Here is a 20,397-nt window from a genome sequence, read left to right as displayed (position 1 = left end):
GTCTCAAAGCGGCTCACATTCTCCTTTCCCTTCCTCCCCCACAACAAACACTCTGTGGGGTGAGTGGGGCTGAGAGACTTCACAGAAGTGTGACTGGCCCAAGGTCACCCAGCAGCTGCATGGGGAGGAGCGGAGACGCGAACCCGGTTCCCCAGATTACGAGTCTACCGCTCTTAACCACTACCCCACACTGGCTCTCCAGAGGAATTATACCAGGAAGATGGAGGGCACAAGGAGAAGGGGACGACAGAGGACGAGATGATTGGACAGTGTTCTCGAAGCTACCAGCATGAGTTTGGCCAAACTGCGGGAGGAAATAAAACACCACCTAACAGGGTGGATCCAGTATCACCAAATAAATGAGGTCTTCAAAGCTGACAAGAAAGAGGGTTTTGCAATTTCAGTATTGGATAAAGATTTACTACAAAACAAAACAAAATTAATTTTTAAAATCTATGGAATCTTACTGGAGTGGGAGGACATGGATGAACAGGTAAAGGCGGTAATGATCAAATTGGCTATGGGTTTAGGGAAACCTATTCAAGTAACATCATGGGGGAAATTATGGAAGGAGAGTTGGAATTTTACGGCTTGTGAGGCAATAACAGAAAATTTGATAAAGATTGTCAGGGTTACTTCCAGATCCTAGCTCACAGAGGATCACGCTAGCCAGCGGTTGTTGATTAAAAGTCTTTATTGAGTTACAGTCTCCATTCTTGAGCTGCTGCGTGCAACCCTACGCCTTATGCTTAGGTCGGCGAAGCTCCTTCTGAGTCTCCGCCCCTTGCGCACCAACTTAATATCCTAGCCCTGCTCCACCTTTTCCGCCTGACAGTTCTCCTCTGGGTCCCTCTGCCCCCCTGGGTCTCTCCCTTCCGGGATTCTTCTGACGCTGACCCCCCTGACTCCCCTGTCTCCTTGCGCCGGGCTTTAGGACCTGGCTCTCTTTCCGGGCTGCCTACTGCGCCACCTTCCTGTGCATTTGAACTTGGCGCGCGCGCCCAACCTTCCACTTTCCGTCTAACCGTCACTTCGCTCCCCGATGAAGGTGTGGCCACTCCTGACTCGTGCCCTCCCTCCTGTTGCGAGCTGCCAGCGCTAGCTCCCAGGCGCTCTTCCTCTTCCCTACTCTCTGGCGGTGACGTAGGTCCCGATCTCCAACTGCTCCCCTCTGAGTCCCCTCTGGCTCTTTCTTCCTGGGGTGTCCCCCTAGTCTCCCCCCTTGCCCTTGCCACTGGTGCTCCTCTTTGTGAATCTTCTGATTCACTGGACAGACTCGGAGATCTCGGGTCGTCGTCGTCACTCATCCTTTCTTCTGCCTCCTCCCCCTCGCTCTCTGTTTCCTCCCTTGCCCTCGCCTCTGCTCCTGAACCCCTGACAAAGATGTTTTAAATAAGGAAATATTTCTTTACGCCACAGTGGCAGTGAGAACATTTATTGCCAATTAATTGCCAAAAATTGGAAAAAAAGAAATAATTCTGACCAAAAAAAAGCTCTCTTTGGAGGAGGGTCCCTGGCACTCGGGGAGAGACCATAAATGTTGTAACTACTCCGGGTCAACGCTAGCTTTCCCCTTAATTCCTCATGAAGTTTCCTAATACCAGTTATACCATATGCCTTATACCATTTCCTAAAATTCTATGATTATCCCCGCTGTGTTTTATTTAATGGAAATTGAGACGGGTTTCCTAGGTGAAGCTTTTTCCACATTCTAAACAGTCCCTTGCAGGAAATATTTCATGGAAAATTAGATTCACCAAAAGAACGAAGCCAGACAAATGTAGAAAGGGAAAAAGAAAGTTAGACAGGATGTACCTCCACGTCCCTGAGATCTCTGAAGCCTACATGGAAGAAGGCCTGGGCAGCTCAGAGCAGCCTCATCCTGGTTGGAAAAGGCAGGACTGGTGGAAGAATATTCCCAGACAGAACAGGAGATGCATCTCCTATGGAGAGTTGTGGGTGTGTTAACATCTCAGGTGCTGCAGGGGGCGCTATGGGGCTCCCTCAAAAGAGAGGAGGTTTGTCCTTCAGAGATCTGTATGGAATTTCAAAACTGATCTCATGATCCAGCAGGGAGCCTTACCAGAGAGGCCGCGATCCCAGGATTCTCCTCCTCGACTTCCTTCTGCAGAGCTCTCTGGTCAGGATCCAGCAAAGCCCAGTCCTCCTCCTCTGTGAAAGGAACAGCTACGTCTTCAAAGCACACTAGACCCTAAGGGAAAAAGGGAGAAGAAAGATGATATTTTTCTACACATTGCTCTGTTCTTGTCTGTTGTGTATTTAATTGATGGGTACAGTGGTACCTCGGGTTACAGACGCTTCAGGTTACAGACTCCGCTAACCCAGGCACAGTACCTCGGGTTAAGAACTTTGCTTCAGGATGAGAACAGAAATTGCACGGTGGTGGTAGTGGAGGCCCCATTTTCTAAAGTGGTACCTCAGGTTAAGAACAGTTTCAGGTTAAAGATGGACCTCCAGAATAAATTAAGTTCTTAACCCGAGGTACCACTGTATTAATCTTTGTGTCAGCGGGGGAATTCACGTAATAATATTATTATCTCTATATGGCACTCATCTTCATGGAAATCTTTGCAAGCATTCCCATTTTCCGGATGGAAGGACCTCCTCTCCCTTCATCTGGTGGGGTGGACCCTCCCCCTGCCCTCAAGCCAACTTGAAGGGGCACCAGGAGGGGGTGGGGAGGGGATGGTTGGTTGGTTGGCATCCATCTGTCTTAGGAGTGGGAGTGAGATCTGGGGGAGAGACATGTGCTGTTGCATCTGGGGCACAGGAAGTGGTGCTGGAGATGCAGAGGGGCTTTTCTTCTCCCTGTGCTCCCCCCACGTGGGAATGTTCCCCTCTGGCTGCAGCCTCTGGGCACAAAGGTGACCCCTCTCTCCATCTGAAGGGGGTTTATTTCCTTCTCCCAAAGCCCCCTCCCCCCGAAAGGAAGGCAGCCCCCTCCCTGGCTTGGCAGAGAGGGCAAAGGAGGACCCTCTGCTCCCCGACTTGGGGCTCTCCCCCCACCGCGCATGACCTGAGCAGGGACCCCCATGCCCCCTCCCTGCCCCCCCCCCTTATCTCCTGGGGGGGGGAGAAGAGGCGAAGGGCTGCCTAGTGGCGGGAGGTGCCTTGGGCTCAGAAATGGCTCCCTCCAGACCCCCCCCCCAAGAAACACCCCCTCCCCCCCCACCAGGAAAATAGGGAGATGAAGACGTGTCCCAGGCCAGGGATGAAACGCCCTCGCCATCTTGGGGGGGAGGCCGAAAGGAGCTTCCAGGAGAGCCACCTGCAAAGGACCCCTGGAAGGGCTTGGGGCCCAGGAGGGATCCCTTCAGACCCATGGACCAGAGAGGGGTCCTGGGGAGGAGTCCGCCCCTGAAGGGCCGCCTGGCCGGCCAGGAATCCTTGGCGCCCCAAGGGAGGCGAGGCGGCAGTTGGGGAAAGGCAGTTGGGAAAAGCCGTTGAGGGGAAGCAGCCGCGGGGGGGGAGGGGGGGGCCTCCCCTCTCCTCCCTCAGAGACACACACAGAGAGAGAGAGAGAGAGAGAGAGAGAGACACACACAAGGGGGGGGGGCGGAGGAAAGGGGGGCTCTCCTCCCGGAAAGGGGGGGGCAGGGGGGTCTCCTCTCTCTCTCTCTCCCCCTCACAACCCCAGGGCCTTCCTCGAGAAAAGAGATGAGCCCCCCCCCCGCCTGTCTTCCCAGGCGGAGGTTTGGACAGACACCCAAGGAAGGGGGGGGGCCCTTCGGAGAATGGCTGGTCTGGACCACCTGAGTTGGGGAGGAGAATCCCTCAGAGGCTCCTTTCCTCCTCGCTGGTGTTACAACTCAGTGTGAGAAGGCGATGGGGAGCCTGGAAAGAGGGAGAGATTGACCGTTGAGAGGGGACTTGAGAGAACGTGACTGAAATCACGGGGGGGGGCCCACATATTTCAAGTTAAATGTTCCAAATATGACGCCTGCATGTGTCCTTTCCACTTGACAGCCCTCGCCTGCCCCCCCCCACCTGGGCCAAGACCTCTCTTCCTCAGTTCCACAGGAGAAGTGGCTCTCCCTCCAGATCCCTGCAGGCCTCAGGGGGCCACTGGAGCCCAGTGGGGGGGGGGACTCTGGGGAACTGGCCAAGTGAGGGCCGCCCAGAAAGGGCTCCTGGGACCCCCAGGGGCCAGAGGGGGGGTCTCCAGCCTGGCCTCTCCCCTCTTTCTGCAGGTGGAGCCCTTCTCCTAGCGCTGACTGGGAGAGGAATTTGGAGGTCTTCGATATATCCTAGAATCACAGAGTTGGAAGAGGCCACCAGGGCCATCGAGTCCAACCCCCTGCCAAGCAGGAAACACCATCAGAGCACTCCTGGCATGTGGTTGTCAAGCCTCTGCTTAAAGACCTCCAAAGGAGGAGACTCCACCACACTCCTGGGCAGCAAATTCCACTCTCGAACAGCTCTTACTGTCAGGAAGTTCTTCCTCATGTTTAGGTGGAATCTTCTTTCTTGTAGTTTGGATCCATTGCTCCGTGTCCGCTTCTCCGGAGCAGCAGAAAACAACCTTTCTCCCTCCTCTAGGTGACATCCTTTTATGTATTTGAACATGGCTATCATCTCACCCCTGAACCTCCTCTTCTCCAGGCTAAACATACCTGCAGCAGTTTTCTCTCCAAAATAAAAGCGAGCAAGTTTAAGCAGCCTTGTTCCAAGATGTGACTGGGGTGGGATGGCCAGAGTGCCAGCTCCTACTCCCAGAGAGGAGGGTTCAATTCCCCACTCAGCCAGGAAGCACCTTAGTCGGCATTTGCAGCCTCCCTCGCAGGGTTGTTGTGAGGAAGAAATGGGGAGGAGGAGAACCATGTACACCACCGTGTGTGTGTGTGTGTGTGTGTGTGTTACATTTATATACCACCTTTACTCCCAAGCAGCTCCTTGGAAGAAAAGGGTGGTATAGAAATGTAATAAGAAGAATAAATTGTATGTAGCTTGGCTGCCAGGCCTGCTGGCTTTGCTAGCTGTGCCTGTGAGGGAGAGGCAGCGTGGAAGCAGCATCTGGCATAAAGTGTCATGAGCTTCCTGCTTCTTCCAGTCCAAGATGGCTGGAATAGTGGGGAAGGAGGAGGACTGCATCACAGAGCAGGGAGGACATAGGTGGAGATGGCCTTGTGGTTCTTCCATCCTCCACCTCATCTAGCAGGGGGCAAAAATGGGCACAGGAGTGAATGTGAATTTTGCTTTGGTTCATGAGGCTGGTTTCTACACACAAACTGTGGCATTCCGCTCTATCCTCCAGCCAGACAAGCAAGAACCATTATCAGAGTTCAAGACCACATTCCAGCAAGTCAGAAACATTTGAGGAGAGGTTGCAAAGTAGGGCTAGTGAGAGGGGTGGAGATTCTGGGGGCAGGGGGGCCTGGAGAGAGTCCCAGGGGCGAAACAGAATAGACCTGGGGGGTCACATGTGGCCCATAGGCCTCTGCTCTCTAGCCCCCAGTGACCACGGCTGCAATCTCCCATCTTGATCCCGAGCAGCCCCATGGATGCAAGATGTGTGCAGAGTACCTTTGGAGAACAGGCGGGAGACTGAATGCTCTGCTCCTCCTTTTTCAGATACCAAAGCCAAGTGTTACCAGGGCGCTGGAGAGGGCTACATGGGGACATGGAACACAACTGTGAGTGGAGCCAAGTGCTTGAACTGAAAGCTCGATTCCTTGAGGAATAAGCGGTACAATGCGTACCGGGCAGATGCCGCTAGGTTGGGCCTTGGAAACCACAACTATTGCAGGTGAGAAAGTGAGTTTAGGAGGGGCCTCTTCCTCTTCTTGCCCCCCAATACCATGGGACATTATTGCAGTCAAACCAATAATTCATGTTTTACCAGATTGGCACATGAAGGGGCTCATAGAGCTTTCTTGTCAAATTTGCTAGAGAGAACTCTGTGAGATCACTTCCTTTGTCTGCTTTGGCAGGAAGCTGTAGCCCTACATCCTTCCAGCCTGGGCAGCCTCCTCTTTCTTCGTCATGCTTCCAAGCTGACCACATGTCCATGTCTGAGGTCTGCAGCTCAGACACAATTTTGAACTTACCTTTTGTACTTTGGTAACTTAGATAGTACAATCGTACTTTGGTTTTGGAACAGCTTAGTTCCTGAACATTTTGGCTCCTGAATGCTGCAAACCCAGAAGTGAGTGTTTCAGTTTGCAAACTATTTTTGGAAGTTGAACGTCCAACAGGGCTTCTGCGGCTTCCGATTGGCTGCAGGAGCTTCCTGCAGCCAATCAGAAGCCACGCCTTAGTTTCTGAACGTTTTGGAAGTCAAATGGACTTCCAGAATGGATTCCTTTCGACTTCCAAGGTACGACTGTAGTTATAAACATGCTTTTATTTGGTGCTGCAATTGCTACTTCAACCTAGATTGTGTAAGTAAATACTACTTTTACTTCTTTACAAAACAGTGTTGTGATTGTTGTTTTTAAGGGGTAGACAATGGGTAATACCAGGAAAATCCAGTCTGCCTTTAGAGCATCCTGGATTATTGTTTGTAAAAGCTTAAATCAAACTTTTCTTAGCTTCAAAGTTTAAGCTGCAAAGGATGGTACTCTGTTGATCTCACAAATGTGAGCAAGGAAGAATAATAACTAAACCATGTATCCTCTCCTAGTGCCGAAATCCATTCCCACAAATACATCCTTGTAGGCAAAATCTACTCTGAGCGGGAGAAATATTGACATTGTCAAATAAGGATGCTGCAGAGCTGGAAAAGGTTCAGAAAAGGGCGACCAAAATGGTTGAGAGCATCTCCACTGTGAGGAAAGGTTACAACATTTTAGTTTAGTGTAAGTGAGACTTTGGGAAGACACACAAGGTGGAGGTGTATAATATCATTTCATCATAATTTCATGAAACTGTGTGCGCTTTGTGGAGAAAGGGAATAAATAGGAAGACATCTAGGCCATATAGTGAAGCTGAAGATTGGAAGATTCAGGGCTGACAACAGGAAGGACGTCTTTGGAGAAGAGAAGAGTTTTGGATTTGATATCCCGCTTTATCACTCCCCTTCAGGAGTCTCAAAGCGGCTCACATTCTCCTTTCCCTTCCTCCCCCACAACAAACACTCTGTGGGGTGAGTGGGGCTGAGAGACTTCAAAGAAGTGTGACTGGCCCAAGGTCACCCAGCAGCTGCATGTGGAGGAGCGGAGACGCGAACCCGGTTCCCCAGATTACGAGACTACCGCTCTTAACCACTACACCACACAAGTCTTCCCTCAGGGCTTAGAATTAAACTATGGAGCTCCTTCCCCCAAGGCGTAGTGTCAACCACCAACTTGGGTTGAGAAGACCAATTTCCACGAGCCTAAGAGGAGCCTGTGGGAGCCGGTGGAGGCAAAGCAGAGTCAAAATGGCCAGCAGCCATCAAGAGCCCCTCTCCGCTGCTGCCTCCTCCTCCTCCTCCTCCTCCATGAATTGGTCCAGTTCTCTTTTAAAGACATTCCGGTTGGTGGTTACCACTGCCCCTGTGGGCGTGAGTTCCAGAGCTGAATTCTGCACTTCATGAAGAATTATTTTTTAAAAAAATCTATCCTGAATCTTCCAACATTCAGCTTCATTGGGTGTGATATGAGAGAGGGAAGAAAACGTCTCCAACCACTTTCTTCATGCCTTGCATAATTTCATAAAATTTCATTGTGTCACCTCACACTTGCCTTTTCTCTAAATTAAAAAGTCCCCAATGCAACAGCCTTTCTTCATAGGAGAGTCACTCCATCCCTTAATTAATTTAGCAGCCCTTTTCTTGACCTTTTCCTGGGGGATAAGGCTGTCAGTGGCTACTGGCCTTGACGGAGGTGATGCTTCCCTGGGGGGGGGGGGAGGCAGTCGGCTTCTGAATAGCAAGTGGGGGGCGGGACAGGGCAAGTGCTGTTGCACCCAGGAAAGGCTGCTTCCAAGCCTTTCACTGACTTCTAGTTGGCTGCTGTGAGAACCGAGTGTCTGTCTAGATGTTTCTTCGTATGATCTAGCAAGACTCTTCCTACATTCTTAAAATTATCAGTGTATTATTTTGAGTATAAATGTTGGCCTCCCCCCCCATTTTTTCCCTTATTTTTGAGGTTGCAGCTGAGTTTGCAGCTGTCCCCAGTGGTGCAGTGGGCCAGTGCATCTGGCTATCAACCAGAAGGTTGGTGGTTGGACTAGATGACCCCTGGAGTCCCTTCCAGCTCTACAATTCCACACTGCTATGATAAATGTCTTAATGGTACAAAATGCCCAGTGTTTGCCTTTCCTTTCCTCTAGAAACCCTGATTCCGACATCATGCCCTGGTGCTTTGTCTACAAAGGAAACAAGTACAGCTTTGAGTTCTGCAGCCTCCCTCCCTGCGCCAACAGTAGGTTCAAGGCTCCTCTGCAGTGGGGCAGAGCCAGGTGGGGCGGTGAAAATGTTGTGCTATGAGCATTGGAGCCGAAGGGAAGAAGGCTTTTAGCAGTTTCTCTCCACATCACGGCCCTGATCCAAATTAACTTGTGTGAATTCCACACCCACACACTTGTATTTTGGTCTGCTCCTTTTCAATAGAAATATGCACCAGACTCCGAGAATCTTGCGTGGAATCTGGAGCTCTAGTTCCACCACAATCATTCCCTATTTGTGCAGCATGTTTAGTTTTGCAGAAACAAAGAATTGGCTTCATCTATGGTTATTGCCATGCTTGCGGGAAAATGGAGTAGAAAACTTGTGTTAGTTGGCCTCAGTGACCAAACTCGCTCATTACGGTAGAAAAAGGAGACAATGAGAAGATGCAATATATACTAAAAGAGACTTGATTATGAATTAAATAAAAATGGGAGGGTGCTGGCTTCAAATAATCATTTTGCAATGTTCTGATGGCATTCAACTTAAACATTTTCTTAATGTTGCATTTTGGATATTGATACCTTCATGCTTGCAGGAAAAATGTATTATCTTGTTTATTACAAATTATTTAATAGGGCTCGTATTCATAAGGTATGTGTAAGCTTTGTTCTAAGACATGTACAGTAACTTTCAGCTTTTTATTAGGCCAGTCACACTTCTCTGTAGTCTCTCAGCCTCACTCACCTCACAGAGTGTTTGTTGTGGGGGAGGAAGGGAAAGGAGAATGTTAGCCGCTTTGAGACTCCTTCAGGTAGTGATAAAGCGGGATATTAAATCCAAACTCTTCTCCTCCTCCTCCTCCTCCTCCTCCTCCTTCTTCTTTTTCTTCTTGTCTGTGTTGGTTTTCTAGTTAAATAAAAATCATTTAAAACTTTTCTAGTTAAATAAAATATGTAAAATTTAATTTAAGAACCAGCCCCATCCCTTGTAACATCTATGGCGCTGTACAGATGAAAAGTGGATCCCTGCCCCAAGGTTCATACATTTAAGGCACACACCCCCCAACTTGGAAACTGTGGGTCATCAGGGGTGCTGGGAATTGTAGCTCTGTGAGAGGTAAACTATAGCTCCTATGATTCTTGGGGGGGGGGGGATGTGCTTTTAATGTAGGCTTCACAATTGAAAATCTGCAGTGAGAAAAAAACCTCAAACTATATGCCCCATGAATGTGGTTCGGGCCTGATGCAAACCTGCCTTTTTTGTCACAGAAAGTCACACTTGCATTTCTGGAAGAGGCAACAACTATCGAGGTCCCCACAACCGCACGGAATTGGGTGCTGCTTGCTTGAGGTGGGATTCCCAGTTCCTTACTGGGCTGGTCTTCAATTCCCATCGGGAGGATGCAGAGCAGCTCGGTCTCACCAGCCACAACTTCTGCAGGTAAGCCGACCCTCACCTTTTCTCCTTGCAGTTTTTTGTCCAAAAAGAAAAACTAAATGCAAAACATGGCTTATTGATAAGATATGTGTTTGGCTTTTCCAAAAAGGCTCTGGACCACTCTGCCTTATCTAGTGTAAGAACAATAACCTGCTGATTGGCTCTGCCCTGTGTGCTGCTTTTATTGAATTCATAGAAATAATTCTGCAATTAGATGAGGCTGTGTTTTTTGGGTCATCCAATCCATTTGTGCCATTTCATTCATGTTTGCTACAAATGCCTATGTGGTTGTTGATAAAATATTGGTGAAAACCCGAATTTGGATGTGGTCATGTGTAGGATTGCATTCAGGGTCTTGGCGTGTGTTCCACTGGTGTATGCATATATGATCTTGCACACTGGTAAAAAACCACACACCACACACAATGGATCTCGATGCAGTTATCTAGAAACTCAGGAAGTGGACTTGTACATTCCCTGCACCCACCACAATATGGCACTGACTGGCATTGGCACTGACTGGAGATGGAACGTGGGTCCCTTGGCATCCCACCATTGGCCAGGCTGGTGGGAAACATCTGGAGGGCATGTTTAGCAGCCACTTTCCAACTTTCACTGAGAGTCCCCTTCTCTCTGGGATCCTTTTAACTGAACATTTCAGGGATTGAACCTGGGACCTGTGGTCCATCCCTGAATGTACCTTGACTTGTCCCAAGGCAACCCTGACGCATTGTGGCAATGCATTGGTAGTGTGTTACCAGGGCACATCTGTGCACCGGGAACACATTGCAGGGAAGGGAAGAAGTGCAAAAGAACGGAAAGCTGTTGCAAAACATGCCTGCCTAGTGCTCTGTCCAACTTGAAAACAGTAAAAACAAGGGAGAGTTTCAATAGCATTGCTTTCCAGTGCAGAAACTATTCAGATCTTTTAGAATAAAATTGGGATGAGGACAATTTCTCTAAGCGCCCCCTTCCCAAGGACTCTGAGTGAGGCTTTGAATCACAGCTGAGGCCAGAGGCCACTTCACACAGTGTCTGTGAAAGCCGACCAGGAGGAGGAGATGATGCTGGATTTAATGGCTTTTGACTATCCCCAAGTGTTTCCAGGCCTGCCTGTGACTTTATAGTATAGGATGGATTGATGGATGGACACAGGAAGTCACGGCTGATGCAGAGCTTTCTGTGGCGTGGACCAGTTTCAAATTCATGTTGTGTTAAGCTGGGTGGGGAACCTTTGGCCCTCCGGTTGTTGCTGAACTCCAACTCCCATGCACCCACAAAAAGGGCCAAGGATGTTGGGAACTATCATTCAGCACCGTCTGGAGGGCCGCTTGAGTCATGGCTTTCCCCCAAATAATTCTGGGAAATATGGTTTGTTAAGGGTGCTCAGAGTTGTTAGGAGACTCATATTTGCCTCCCAGAGCTACAATTCCCAGAGTGGTTTAACTTATTGACAGTAAGAGCTGTTTGACAGTGGAATTTGCTGCCAAGGAGTGTGGTGGAGTCTCCTACTTTGGAGGTCTTTAAGCAGAGGCTTGACAACCATATGTCAGGAGTGCTCTGATGGTGTTTCCTGCTTGGCAGGGGGTTGGACTCGATGGCCCTTGTGGTCTCTTCCAACTCTATGATTCTATGATATTCATCCCTCTTCACAGGGAACTCTGGGAATTCTAGCTCTCGGATCAGGAACAGGAGTCTCCTACTAACCTTCAGGCTACTTAACAAACTGCAGCTCCCAGAATTCTTTGCAGGAAGCCCTCTAAAGTGGCATCATAGTGTTTTAAATGTATGGTGAGAATGTGGCGCCTTCGTTAGAGCCTTGACCAATCTGCATTGAATGGGGCTGATGGCCAAAACGTCAGGAGTGTTGGGAAAAAGCTGTTCTAAGTACATGCAAAAAACAAAGGTTATCAAGCAGCCCTCCGTAAACTCCAGAACATCATCCTCAGGGGACATACAAACCTGGGTAGCCCACACTGCTGCTCTTTGCAGGGGCAGAGAGGGGGGAGCATTTGATCTCTGAAGTAATCCTGTTCCACTTTTGTGTTGCAGGAATCCTGATAATAGCACCCAGCCTTGGTGCCACGTGCTCAGGGGTGGCAAGAGGAAATGGGAATACTGCAATGTGCCAGCTTGCTGTAAGTGCCTGCCTTATCCGTGGGGCAAAATGCCAGCAAACTGCATTTCAGTTGCTGGCTCCAATGGTGATCTGATGTACCTTTACTGTTGTTTTCATTGCTTTGTATTTTATAATAATGTTTCTAAATGTTGTGAGCCACCTTGGCTCTAGCTCTGGGAGGAAAGGTGGGATAAATACTACTGCTGTCTATTGTCTTATGAGCACCAACCAAAGACCTTCCTCTTCCAACTTTTAAGCAGAGATCTTTCTGTGTCTGCATCTGTAGTGGAATTGTTTTGAAGATGCTTTTATCATTGAACTGTTTGCCACCCGGGTTCCTTTGAGAGGACGGATGGGATAGCAATGTGCTAAATAAATGAAGAGGTCGGCCCTGGGAGAGCATTTTGCCCCAAGCGGAGAGTTAACGTTGTATCTGAGTCTGGGGCACATTTTCCTTGTTTTCCTGGCCACGTGTGGAACGAGAAAGTACCGCCAGTCTCAGTTTCGGATCAAAGGAGGCCTCTACTCGTACATCCAGTCCCACCCGTGGCAGGCGGCCATCTTTGTCAGGGTACAAGGAGTGGAGGCCTACCTCTGTGGTGGGGTCCTGATCCATTCCTGTTGGGTCCTCTCAGCTGCCCACTGCTTTGTGGAAAGGTAAGAGTCCGGCGCCTGATTTGCCATCTCTTCTGCACTTGCTGCCCCCTCAGGAAGTCTCTTGAAGTCAGAGGCAATTTGTGGTTCTGGAGATGAAAAGCCAAGTGGGAGGCAGCAACATTTGTGCATTTAGCAATTGTTCCGTTCGTGCAGGTTTTTCTTGGAGTAATAGCAGGTGGGATTCTGCTGTGGGGAGGGTTTGCTGCTGCAGTCCGGATCTCCCCCGCTCCTGCTTGGCAGGGGGTTGGACTCGATGGCCCTTGTGGTCTCTTCCAACTCTATGATTCTATGATTCTATGATTCTTCCTGCTATTTGTATTGGGAGGCAAGTCCCAATTCTCCATCTACCTCAATACCCGCCCCCCCCCCCCAGACAGGAAACATCCCTTCAAGGTCTGGGGCAGGGTTTTTTGTTATTCCCCCCAAGACACAAAATGTTTGCTTTGTTGTTCTATGAAAGTAATCCATCCAGCAACTTTGCAAGGCAGCCAGTTTTCTCCCCCTGTAAGGGATGTTGTGAAGAAAGACAGTCAGTCCTTAACTAACGCACCAAGAAATGTAGCCTTTCTAGCCCTTTAAACCATGGATAGGAATCGTTGCACCCAAGCAGGGACGAAAAGAGTCAAACGACACCAAGGGGTTAAATCCAGAGAAAGAGCTTTTATTCTGCCATGGGGGGGGGGGCAGAGGAGCAAGTGTGATAGAGTCACAAAACAAGCAGGATTTCACAGCCATTTGCACAGAGTATATATTCCTCTTCCAGTTCCCTCCCCTTTCTCCTCCTTCTGAAAAGTTCTGCCCCATGTCTCCTGAGCATGAACAGAAAGTTCCTGTCTTGGGACTCTTTTTGGACTCTTCCCAGAAAGGGGGTGAGAAACCAAAGGGGGTTTCAGAGTGTTCAGATATGTTTCATTCTCTTGTCCTGGCATAGTTCCCGGAAAGAAAGTTGCAATTTGGTTTTTAACAAGGCCACTGGCCTTAGAAACAAACAGGCTCTGAGAAACAATGGACTCTGTTCTCTACCTTCGTTAGAGTCTTTTTGTTACAGCAAGAGGAATATGCTTAGCTAACGCTTTTAGCCTTATTTGAAAAGTGCTTGAGGCGAGGCTTTGAGGCCTGGCTGGGGAGGGGGAATTCATAAACAGTTTGGGGGTTTTAGGGTAACCTTAACTGACTGTCTTTCTTCAGTTGCACATGGTTGAGCTGAAGCTTGAGCGAGGCCCAGAGCAGGGTCTTGTCGCCTGGGCAGCCCAGGACCTCCGTCCACACTGCCCAGGCTTGTGCCCCAGGGAAGTCACTCCAGTGCTGCTATAGCAGCAGGTGGACTTCACCCCCAGAGGTGAACTCCATTGTCTCAAGACTGAAGGACGCTAACTTCCAATGTTCCAGCTCTCGTGTGCCATTTTTCAGCAGTTCATTTTTTGAACCTGCTGCTCCATAAGCCTGGGATATTTCTCCACCTTTGAGCCAAACAGCTACTTATTGAAAGTGCATTTTCTCTCTCTGTCTGTCCTGCTGTTTTTTCATGATCTTCCTTTCTCCCCTCTGCATTCCCTTTCTCTTACATACCATAGTTTATTAGATTGCAAGCCTGGGAGTCAGAATGTGCCCCTCTTTGATTTCTGCGTGGTGCCCAGCAGGATGCTGAGGACAGCACAAACAGCAAATGTTGGCGAAAGGTCAACTGCAGGAATCAAATAGTCCTCATATATAGAAATGACAGAAATAGATGAAAGGAGAAAGAGAGTAGCAAGTAAGATAAAAGAAAAACAAGCAAAATGGTTCAGGGCAGTTAAAGGTGAAGAAAAGAAACAGAAATCATGCAGGATTATAATACTTCAGAATTTTGGGCAGCTATCCCTGAAGCCTTTGGAGCGCAGCTGGAGTCGCTTTCGCTGAAGCCAAGGAGAGTCCAGATAAGCTGTTTAAGTTTCAAAGAAACTCAAAAAACAGGGCTGAAAAGCTCCTGACTGCTGATGTTAAAGACTGGTACAGGGAGTTTCCAATCACAGGTTTTTATACTGTAAGGCAAAAGAATTTTTAAAGGGACAGACCATCTAGTTCAAACAAAGGGGGGATTGCTAAGATTTGTAAAGAATAACCAGAATAATATTAAATAGAGTTGTAAGAAATTATTACAAGAAGGAACGAAAGTCGATATAAGAATTGAGACCTGACGGAATTAAGGAACCAAATATAAAAATAAAATACGTTTATTTCTCAAAATATCTGCATTTCATAGAATCATAGAATCATAGAATCATAGAGTTGGAAGAGACCACAAGGGCCATCGAGTCCAACCCCCTGCCAAGCAGGAAACACCATCAGAGCACTCCTGACATATGGTTGTCAAGCCTCTGCTTAAAGACCTCCAAAGTAGGAGACTCCACCACACTCCTTGGCAGCAAATTCCACTGTCGAACAGCTCTCACTGTCAGGAAGTTCTTCCTAATGTTTAGGTGGAATCTTCTTTCTTGTAGTTTGGATCCATTGCTCCGTGTCCGCTTCTCTGGAGCATCAGAAAACAACCTTTCTACCTCCTCTATGTGACATCCTTTTATATATTTGAACATGGCTATCATATCACCCCTTAACCTCCTCTTCTCCAGGCTAAACATGCCCAGCTCCCTTAGCCGTTCCTCATAAGGCATCGTTTCCAGGCCTTTGACCATTTTGGTTGCCCTCTTCTGGACACGTTCCAGTTTGTCAGTGTCCTTCTTGAATTGTGGTGCCCAGAACTGGACACAGTACTCCAGGTGTGGTCTGACCAGAGCAGAATACAGTGGCACTATTACTTCCCTTGATCTAGATGCTATACTCCTATTGATACAGCCCAGAATTGCATTGGCTTTTTTAGCTGCCGCGTCACACTGTTGGCTCATGTCAAGTTTGTGGTCAACCAAGACTCCTAGATCCTTTTCACATGTACTGCTCTCAAGCCAGGTGTCACCCATCTTGTATTTGTGCCTCTCATTTTTTTTGCCCAAGTGCAATACTTTACATTTCTCCCTGTTAAAATTCATCTTGTTTGTTTTTGCCCAGTTCTCTAATCTGTCAAGGTCGTTTTGAAGTGTGATCCTGTCCTCTGGGGTGTTAGCCACCCCTCCCAGTTTGGTGTCATCTGCAAATTTGATCAGGATGCCCTTGAGTCCATCATCCAAGTCGTTGATAAAGATGTTGAATAAGACCGGGCCCAAGACAGAACCCTGTGGCACCCCACTAGTCACTCTTCTCCAGGATGAAGAGGAACCATTGATGAGCACCCTTTGGGTTCGGTCAGTCAGCCAGTTACAAATCCACTGAGTGGTAGCATAGTCAAGACCACATTTTACCAGCTTCTTTACAAGAATATCATGGGGCACCTTGTCAAATGCCTTGCTGAAATCAAGGTAGGCTACATCCACTGCGTTCCCTTCATCTACCAGGCTTGTAATTCTGTCAAAAAACGAGATCAGGTTAGTCTGACATGACTTATTTTTCAGAAATCCATGCTGACTATTGGTGATCACAGCATTCCTTTCTAGGTGCTCACAGACTGTTTGCTTAATGATCTGCTCCAGAATCTTCCCTGGTATTGATGTCAGACTGACTGGGCGGTAATTATTTGGGTCCTCTCTTTCCCCCTTTTTGAAAATAGGGACAACATTTGCCCTCCTCCAGTCTGCCGGGACTTCGCCTGTTCTCCAGGAATTCTCAAAGATGACTGCCAGTGGTTCTGAGATCACATCTGCCAGTTCTTTTAATACTCTTGGATGCAGTTCATCTGGCCCTGGAGACTTGAATACATCTAATCTAGCCAAATATTCTTGTACTATCTCCTTAGTTATTCTGGGCTGTGTTTCCTTTGCTGAATCATTTGCTCCAAATTCTTCAGGTCGGGCATTGTTTTCCTTATCGGAGAAGACTGAGGCAAAGAAGGCATTGAGGAGTTCAGCCCTTTCTGTGTCCCCTGTTTGCATTTCACCATCTTCTCCTCTGAGTGACCCCACTGTTTCTTTGTTCTTCCTTTTGCTACGAACATACCCATAAAAGCCTTTTTTGTTGCTTTTAACCTCTCTAGCAAGCCTGAGTTCATTCTGTGCTTTAGCTTTTCTGACTTTGTGTCTACATGTGCTGGCTATTTGTTTGAATTCCTCTTTGGTGGTTTCCCCCCTTTTCCATTTTTTGTACACATCCTTTTTTAATCTTAATTCAGTTAAAAGTTCTTTAGATAGCCACCCTGGCTTCTTTAGGCACCTTCCATGTTTCCGTCTCATTGGTATTGCCTGACGTTGTGCTTTTAGTATCTCCCTCTTAACAAACTCCCAGCCATCATGAACTCCCTTTCCTTTTAGTATTGCTGTCCATGGGATCTCACCCAGCACTTCCCTAAGTTTTATGAAGTCGGCTTTCTTAAAGTCAAGAAATTGAGTCCTAGTATGCTTGGCTGCTACTTTCCGATGTATAGTAAACTTCAGAAGAGCATGATCACTCGCGCCTAATGATCCTTCCACATCTACCCCACTAACCAGGTCATCAACATTGGTTAGGACCAGATCTAAAATGGCTGTTCCTCTTGTTGCTTCTCCCACTTTCTGGACAATGAAGTTGTCTGCAAGGCCAGTGAGGAATCTGTTTGACCTTATGCTCTTGGCTGAGTTTGACGTCCAACAAATATCCGGGTAATTGAAGTCCCCCATTACTACTATCTCCCTTCCTTTTGCATGCTTGGCCATCTGTTCCAGGAAGGCATCATCTATGTCCTCCGTTTGGCTTGGGGATCTATAGTAAACTCCCACAATGAGGTCTCTGTTATTCTTCTCTCCCTTAATTTTGACCCAAATGCTCTCACTTTGGCTTTGAGGTTCTAAATCTTGGATCTCTTCACAGGTATACACACCCCTGACATATAACGCCACTCCTCCTCCTTTCTTGTCTGGTCTGTTTCTCTGAAATAGATTGTATCCCCCCATTATTACATTCCAATCGTGGGACTTATCCCACCAGGTTTCAGTGATGCCTATTATGTCATATTTAGTTTGCTGTACCAAGAGCTCAAGCTCATCTTGTTTATTTCCCATGCTTTGCGCATTAGTGTACAGACATTGAAGTCCATTAATCATTCCCCCGTGTCTCTTATTTAAGGATTTTTTCCTCCCTCCACTAGGTCCGCGTGCTGTTTGCTCCACTTGGTCTATGACATTTGGATGATCATCTTCATTAATTGATAGACTCCTACCTTCAGGAGCACTGTCTCCCTCCCCCACATTAGTCAGTTTAAAGCCCTCCTGATGAGGTTTCTGAGATTTTTGGCAAAAACATTTCTCCCAACCGTTGTGAGGTGCAGCCCATCACTTGCCAGAAGTCCATCTTCAAGAAACTGCAGTCCGTGATCTAAGAATCCAAACCGTTCCTGTTTACACCATTTGCGAAGCCAGCTGTTCACTTCCACTATTTTGCCCTCTCTCCCTGGGCCACGTCGTTCAACTGGGAGGACAGACGAGATGACAATTTGTGCATTTAGTTGCTTCAATTTCCTGCCGAGAGCCTCGTAGTCTCTTTTGATCTTCTGGAGGCTATTGCTTGCAGTGTCATTGGTTCCCACATGAACCAAGAGGAAGGGGTATTCGTCAGTGGGTTTTATGATTCCTTGCAGTCGTTCAGTTACATCTTGGATCTTAGCCCCGGGGAGACAGCACACTTCCCGAGACATCTTGTCAGGCCCACAGATCACTGCTTCTGTTCCCCTCAGTAGGGAATCCCCTATCACCACTACACGCCTCCTCTTGGGTTTGGTTGGGGTTCTTCCGTGAGCTGTCCGTTCCAAGGTCGCCTGCACATTCCCTGAGGACTGACTTTGCTGCTCGTCTTCATATACCTGATCGACTGTAATGAGGGAGAGATCCTCAAATGGAGTCTGCTCTTCGTCTTCCATGCTAGGGGAGAGGACCTCAAAGCGATTGTGTATTTCTAAACAATCAGAGTGAACCCTGGGCCTCCTACTTCTTTGAGTCACGTTTCTCCATATATCTGGCTCCTGTGTTGGTGAACTAGCCTCCTTCTCAGGGGAGTCCCCTGTCTCCTCTCTGGTGGAGACGGTGTGCTCTGTTGCTTCCAAGAAGAGCTCCAGCTCTCTAATTCTTTGGAGCGTAGCTACACGTTCCTCCAGTTGCTGGACTTTGTCTTTTAAAAGGGTAATCAACATGCAATTGCTGCAGGTAAAGCTGCCTGCAACCTTTGGCAAGATGGCAAACATTGCGCAGGAATCGCAGGCGACTGCAGCTGTTCCCTCCCCTTCCATCTTGAGATCGTGTCGTTGGGGGTAGCTACAGAGGTCCTCCATCACAAAAAGCTTGAGGACAGGACAAATAACTCCCCCCCACACACACAAAAAAAACCTAGGTCTCCCCCAACAAACGTTTGAGACTAGCTCCCCTAAATCTAAAAGATGGGTATAACTGCCCTTCAGACTCTGATAAGCTCCTCCCACAGCTAATCCCCTGCCTCAACAGAAACCCTGCCCCCTCTGACCTTTACACAGGGAAAACAGCTAATCAGCCACAAAGAAACACACACACACACACACACACACACACACAAGAAAACCCTTTTTGCTCCTTCTTCAACTGCTGCCCTTCAGACGTAAACAGCATTTATCTCAGGAGTTTGAGGTTTATAAATGATCAACCATCTGAAATCCACTGCCTTACGTTTAGCTTCTAAGAAGTGAGATGTAAGAGGTGCTTCCGTAACGTAACGTTCTGTAAAGGTAATGTTTCTGTGCCATTTCTCAGTTCCGCGACTGTCTCCCCCCCCCCCCATCAGCCTCACCTGTGGAGCTCCTCTTCGGACGGGGAGTACTTGGCGGTGACGTCAGCCAGGTCTCCGAAAATCTGGTTGCCGTAGACGGTCAGCGAGGAGAGGAGGGCCAGCTCCTGCCAGGTGGAGCCCAGGAGACAGGTGTAGTCCTTGATGGACAGCTCGCCAAAGAAGGGCAACTTCTTGACCCAGGCGATCTGGCGGAAAAGGAGCTCATCGGCCAGGCGGCAGAGCAGCACAAAGAGCTCCGACTGGGTCACTTTGTACCTGCGGGAGGGAGAGCGGTTAGGGGCCCAAAGCGAGTGTCGGTTATGGGCCCACCGGCCGACGTTGCATTCGCACCGTTTAATACCACCCCTCCGTGGGTTTCTTTTTCACGGGTCTGCTTTGCATTTTTTAAAGGACGCGGGTGATGCTGTGGGTTAAATCACTGAGCCTAGGGTGGTCGGTTCGAATCCCCGTCAAGGGGCAAGCGCCCGTCACTCAGTCCCTGCTCCCGCCACCCTGCAGATTGAAAGCACATCAAAAGTGCAAGTGGATCAATAGGTCCCGCTCCGGAGGGAAGGTAAACAGCATTTCCGTGCGCCCCCCCCCGTGTGACAAGGCTCCCCACTGTGCTGCTCTGAGGGGGCCAACAGCGGGCAGAAAGGGGGTGCGCCACTCACCCGTCTTCGATGAGCATGGGGGTGCCGAGGGGCCCCATGTCCTCGGCCGAGACCAGCTGGCTGATGAGGAGAGCGGGAGCCTGGGGGTCAAGGCTCCGGGGGGGGGGGGCGGGGGCAGCAGGGCCGAGTGCGCCGGGCAGCTCTGAAGGTGCGGGAGGTATTGGTAGGGGGTTGGCCCCGGGCCCCCCAGGTATGGATCCCTGAGTGCAGCAAATCCGTTCAGCTCAACAGATCTGCTGGAATAGGAAAGGCGGGGGTTAAGAGGCAGGGGTAGGGGGGCGCAGGAAATGGAAGAGGGGGGGTCCAGAGCTTCAACCATTCCATGCCATGATTAATTGTTTGATTGAATCAATATATCAACCGATACCAACGATGGCCAGACTTGGGGA

At 48.8% G+C, this 20,397-nt stretch overlaps 1 protein-coding gene and 1 long non-coding RNA gene across 2 annotated transcripts; one reads left to right on the top strand and one right to left on the bottom strand.

Moving 5' to 3' along the window:
- Nucleotides 1-5,417: 5,417 nt before the first annotated feature.
- LOC309538101 lies at nucleotides 5,418-12,613 on the top strand. The gene is made up of 4 exons (XR_014222108.1): nucleotides 5,418-5,767; nucleotides 8,275-8,366; nucleotides 9,601-9,772; nucleotides 11,822-12,613. It is a non-coding gene; the product is annotated as an uncharacterized lncRNA (long non-coding RNA).
- Nucleotides 12,614-19,198: 6,585 nt separating this feature from the next.
- On the bottom strand, nucleotides 19,199-20,110 carry LOC309536680 (nuclear receptor subfamily 6 group A member 1-like). The gene is made up of 2 exons (XM_082230853.1): nucleotides 20,009-20,110; nucleotides 19,199-19,610 (listed from the first exon to the last, which is right to left on the bottom strand). Exons 1-2 carry the CDS (start codon nucleotides 20,044-20,046, stop codon nucleotides 19,352-19,354), a joined length of 297 nt encoding a protein of 98 aa, XP_082086979.1. The 5' UTR covers nucleotides 20,047-20,110; the 3' UTR covers nucleotides 19,199-19,351.
- Between the last annotated feature and the right edge of the window lie 287 nt (nucleotides 20,111-20,397).

The sequence above is a fragment of the Podarcis vaucheri genome (assembly GCF_965113315.1).
Source record: "Podarcis vaucheri genome assembly, chromosome: 7".
Lineage (NCBI taxonomy): Eukaryota > Metazoa > Chordata > Lepidosauria > Squamata > Lacertidae > Podarcis > Podarcis vaucheri.
This window is presented reverse-complemented; position numbering and strand designations above follow the sequence as displayed.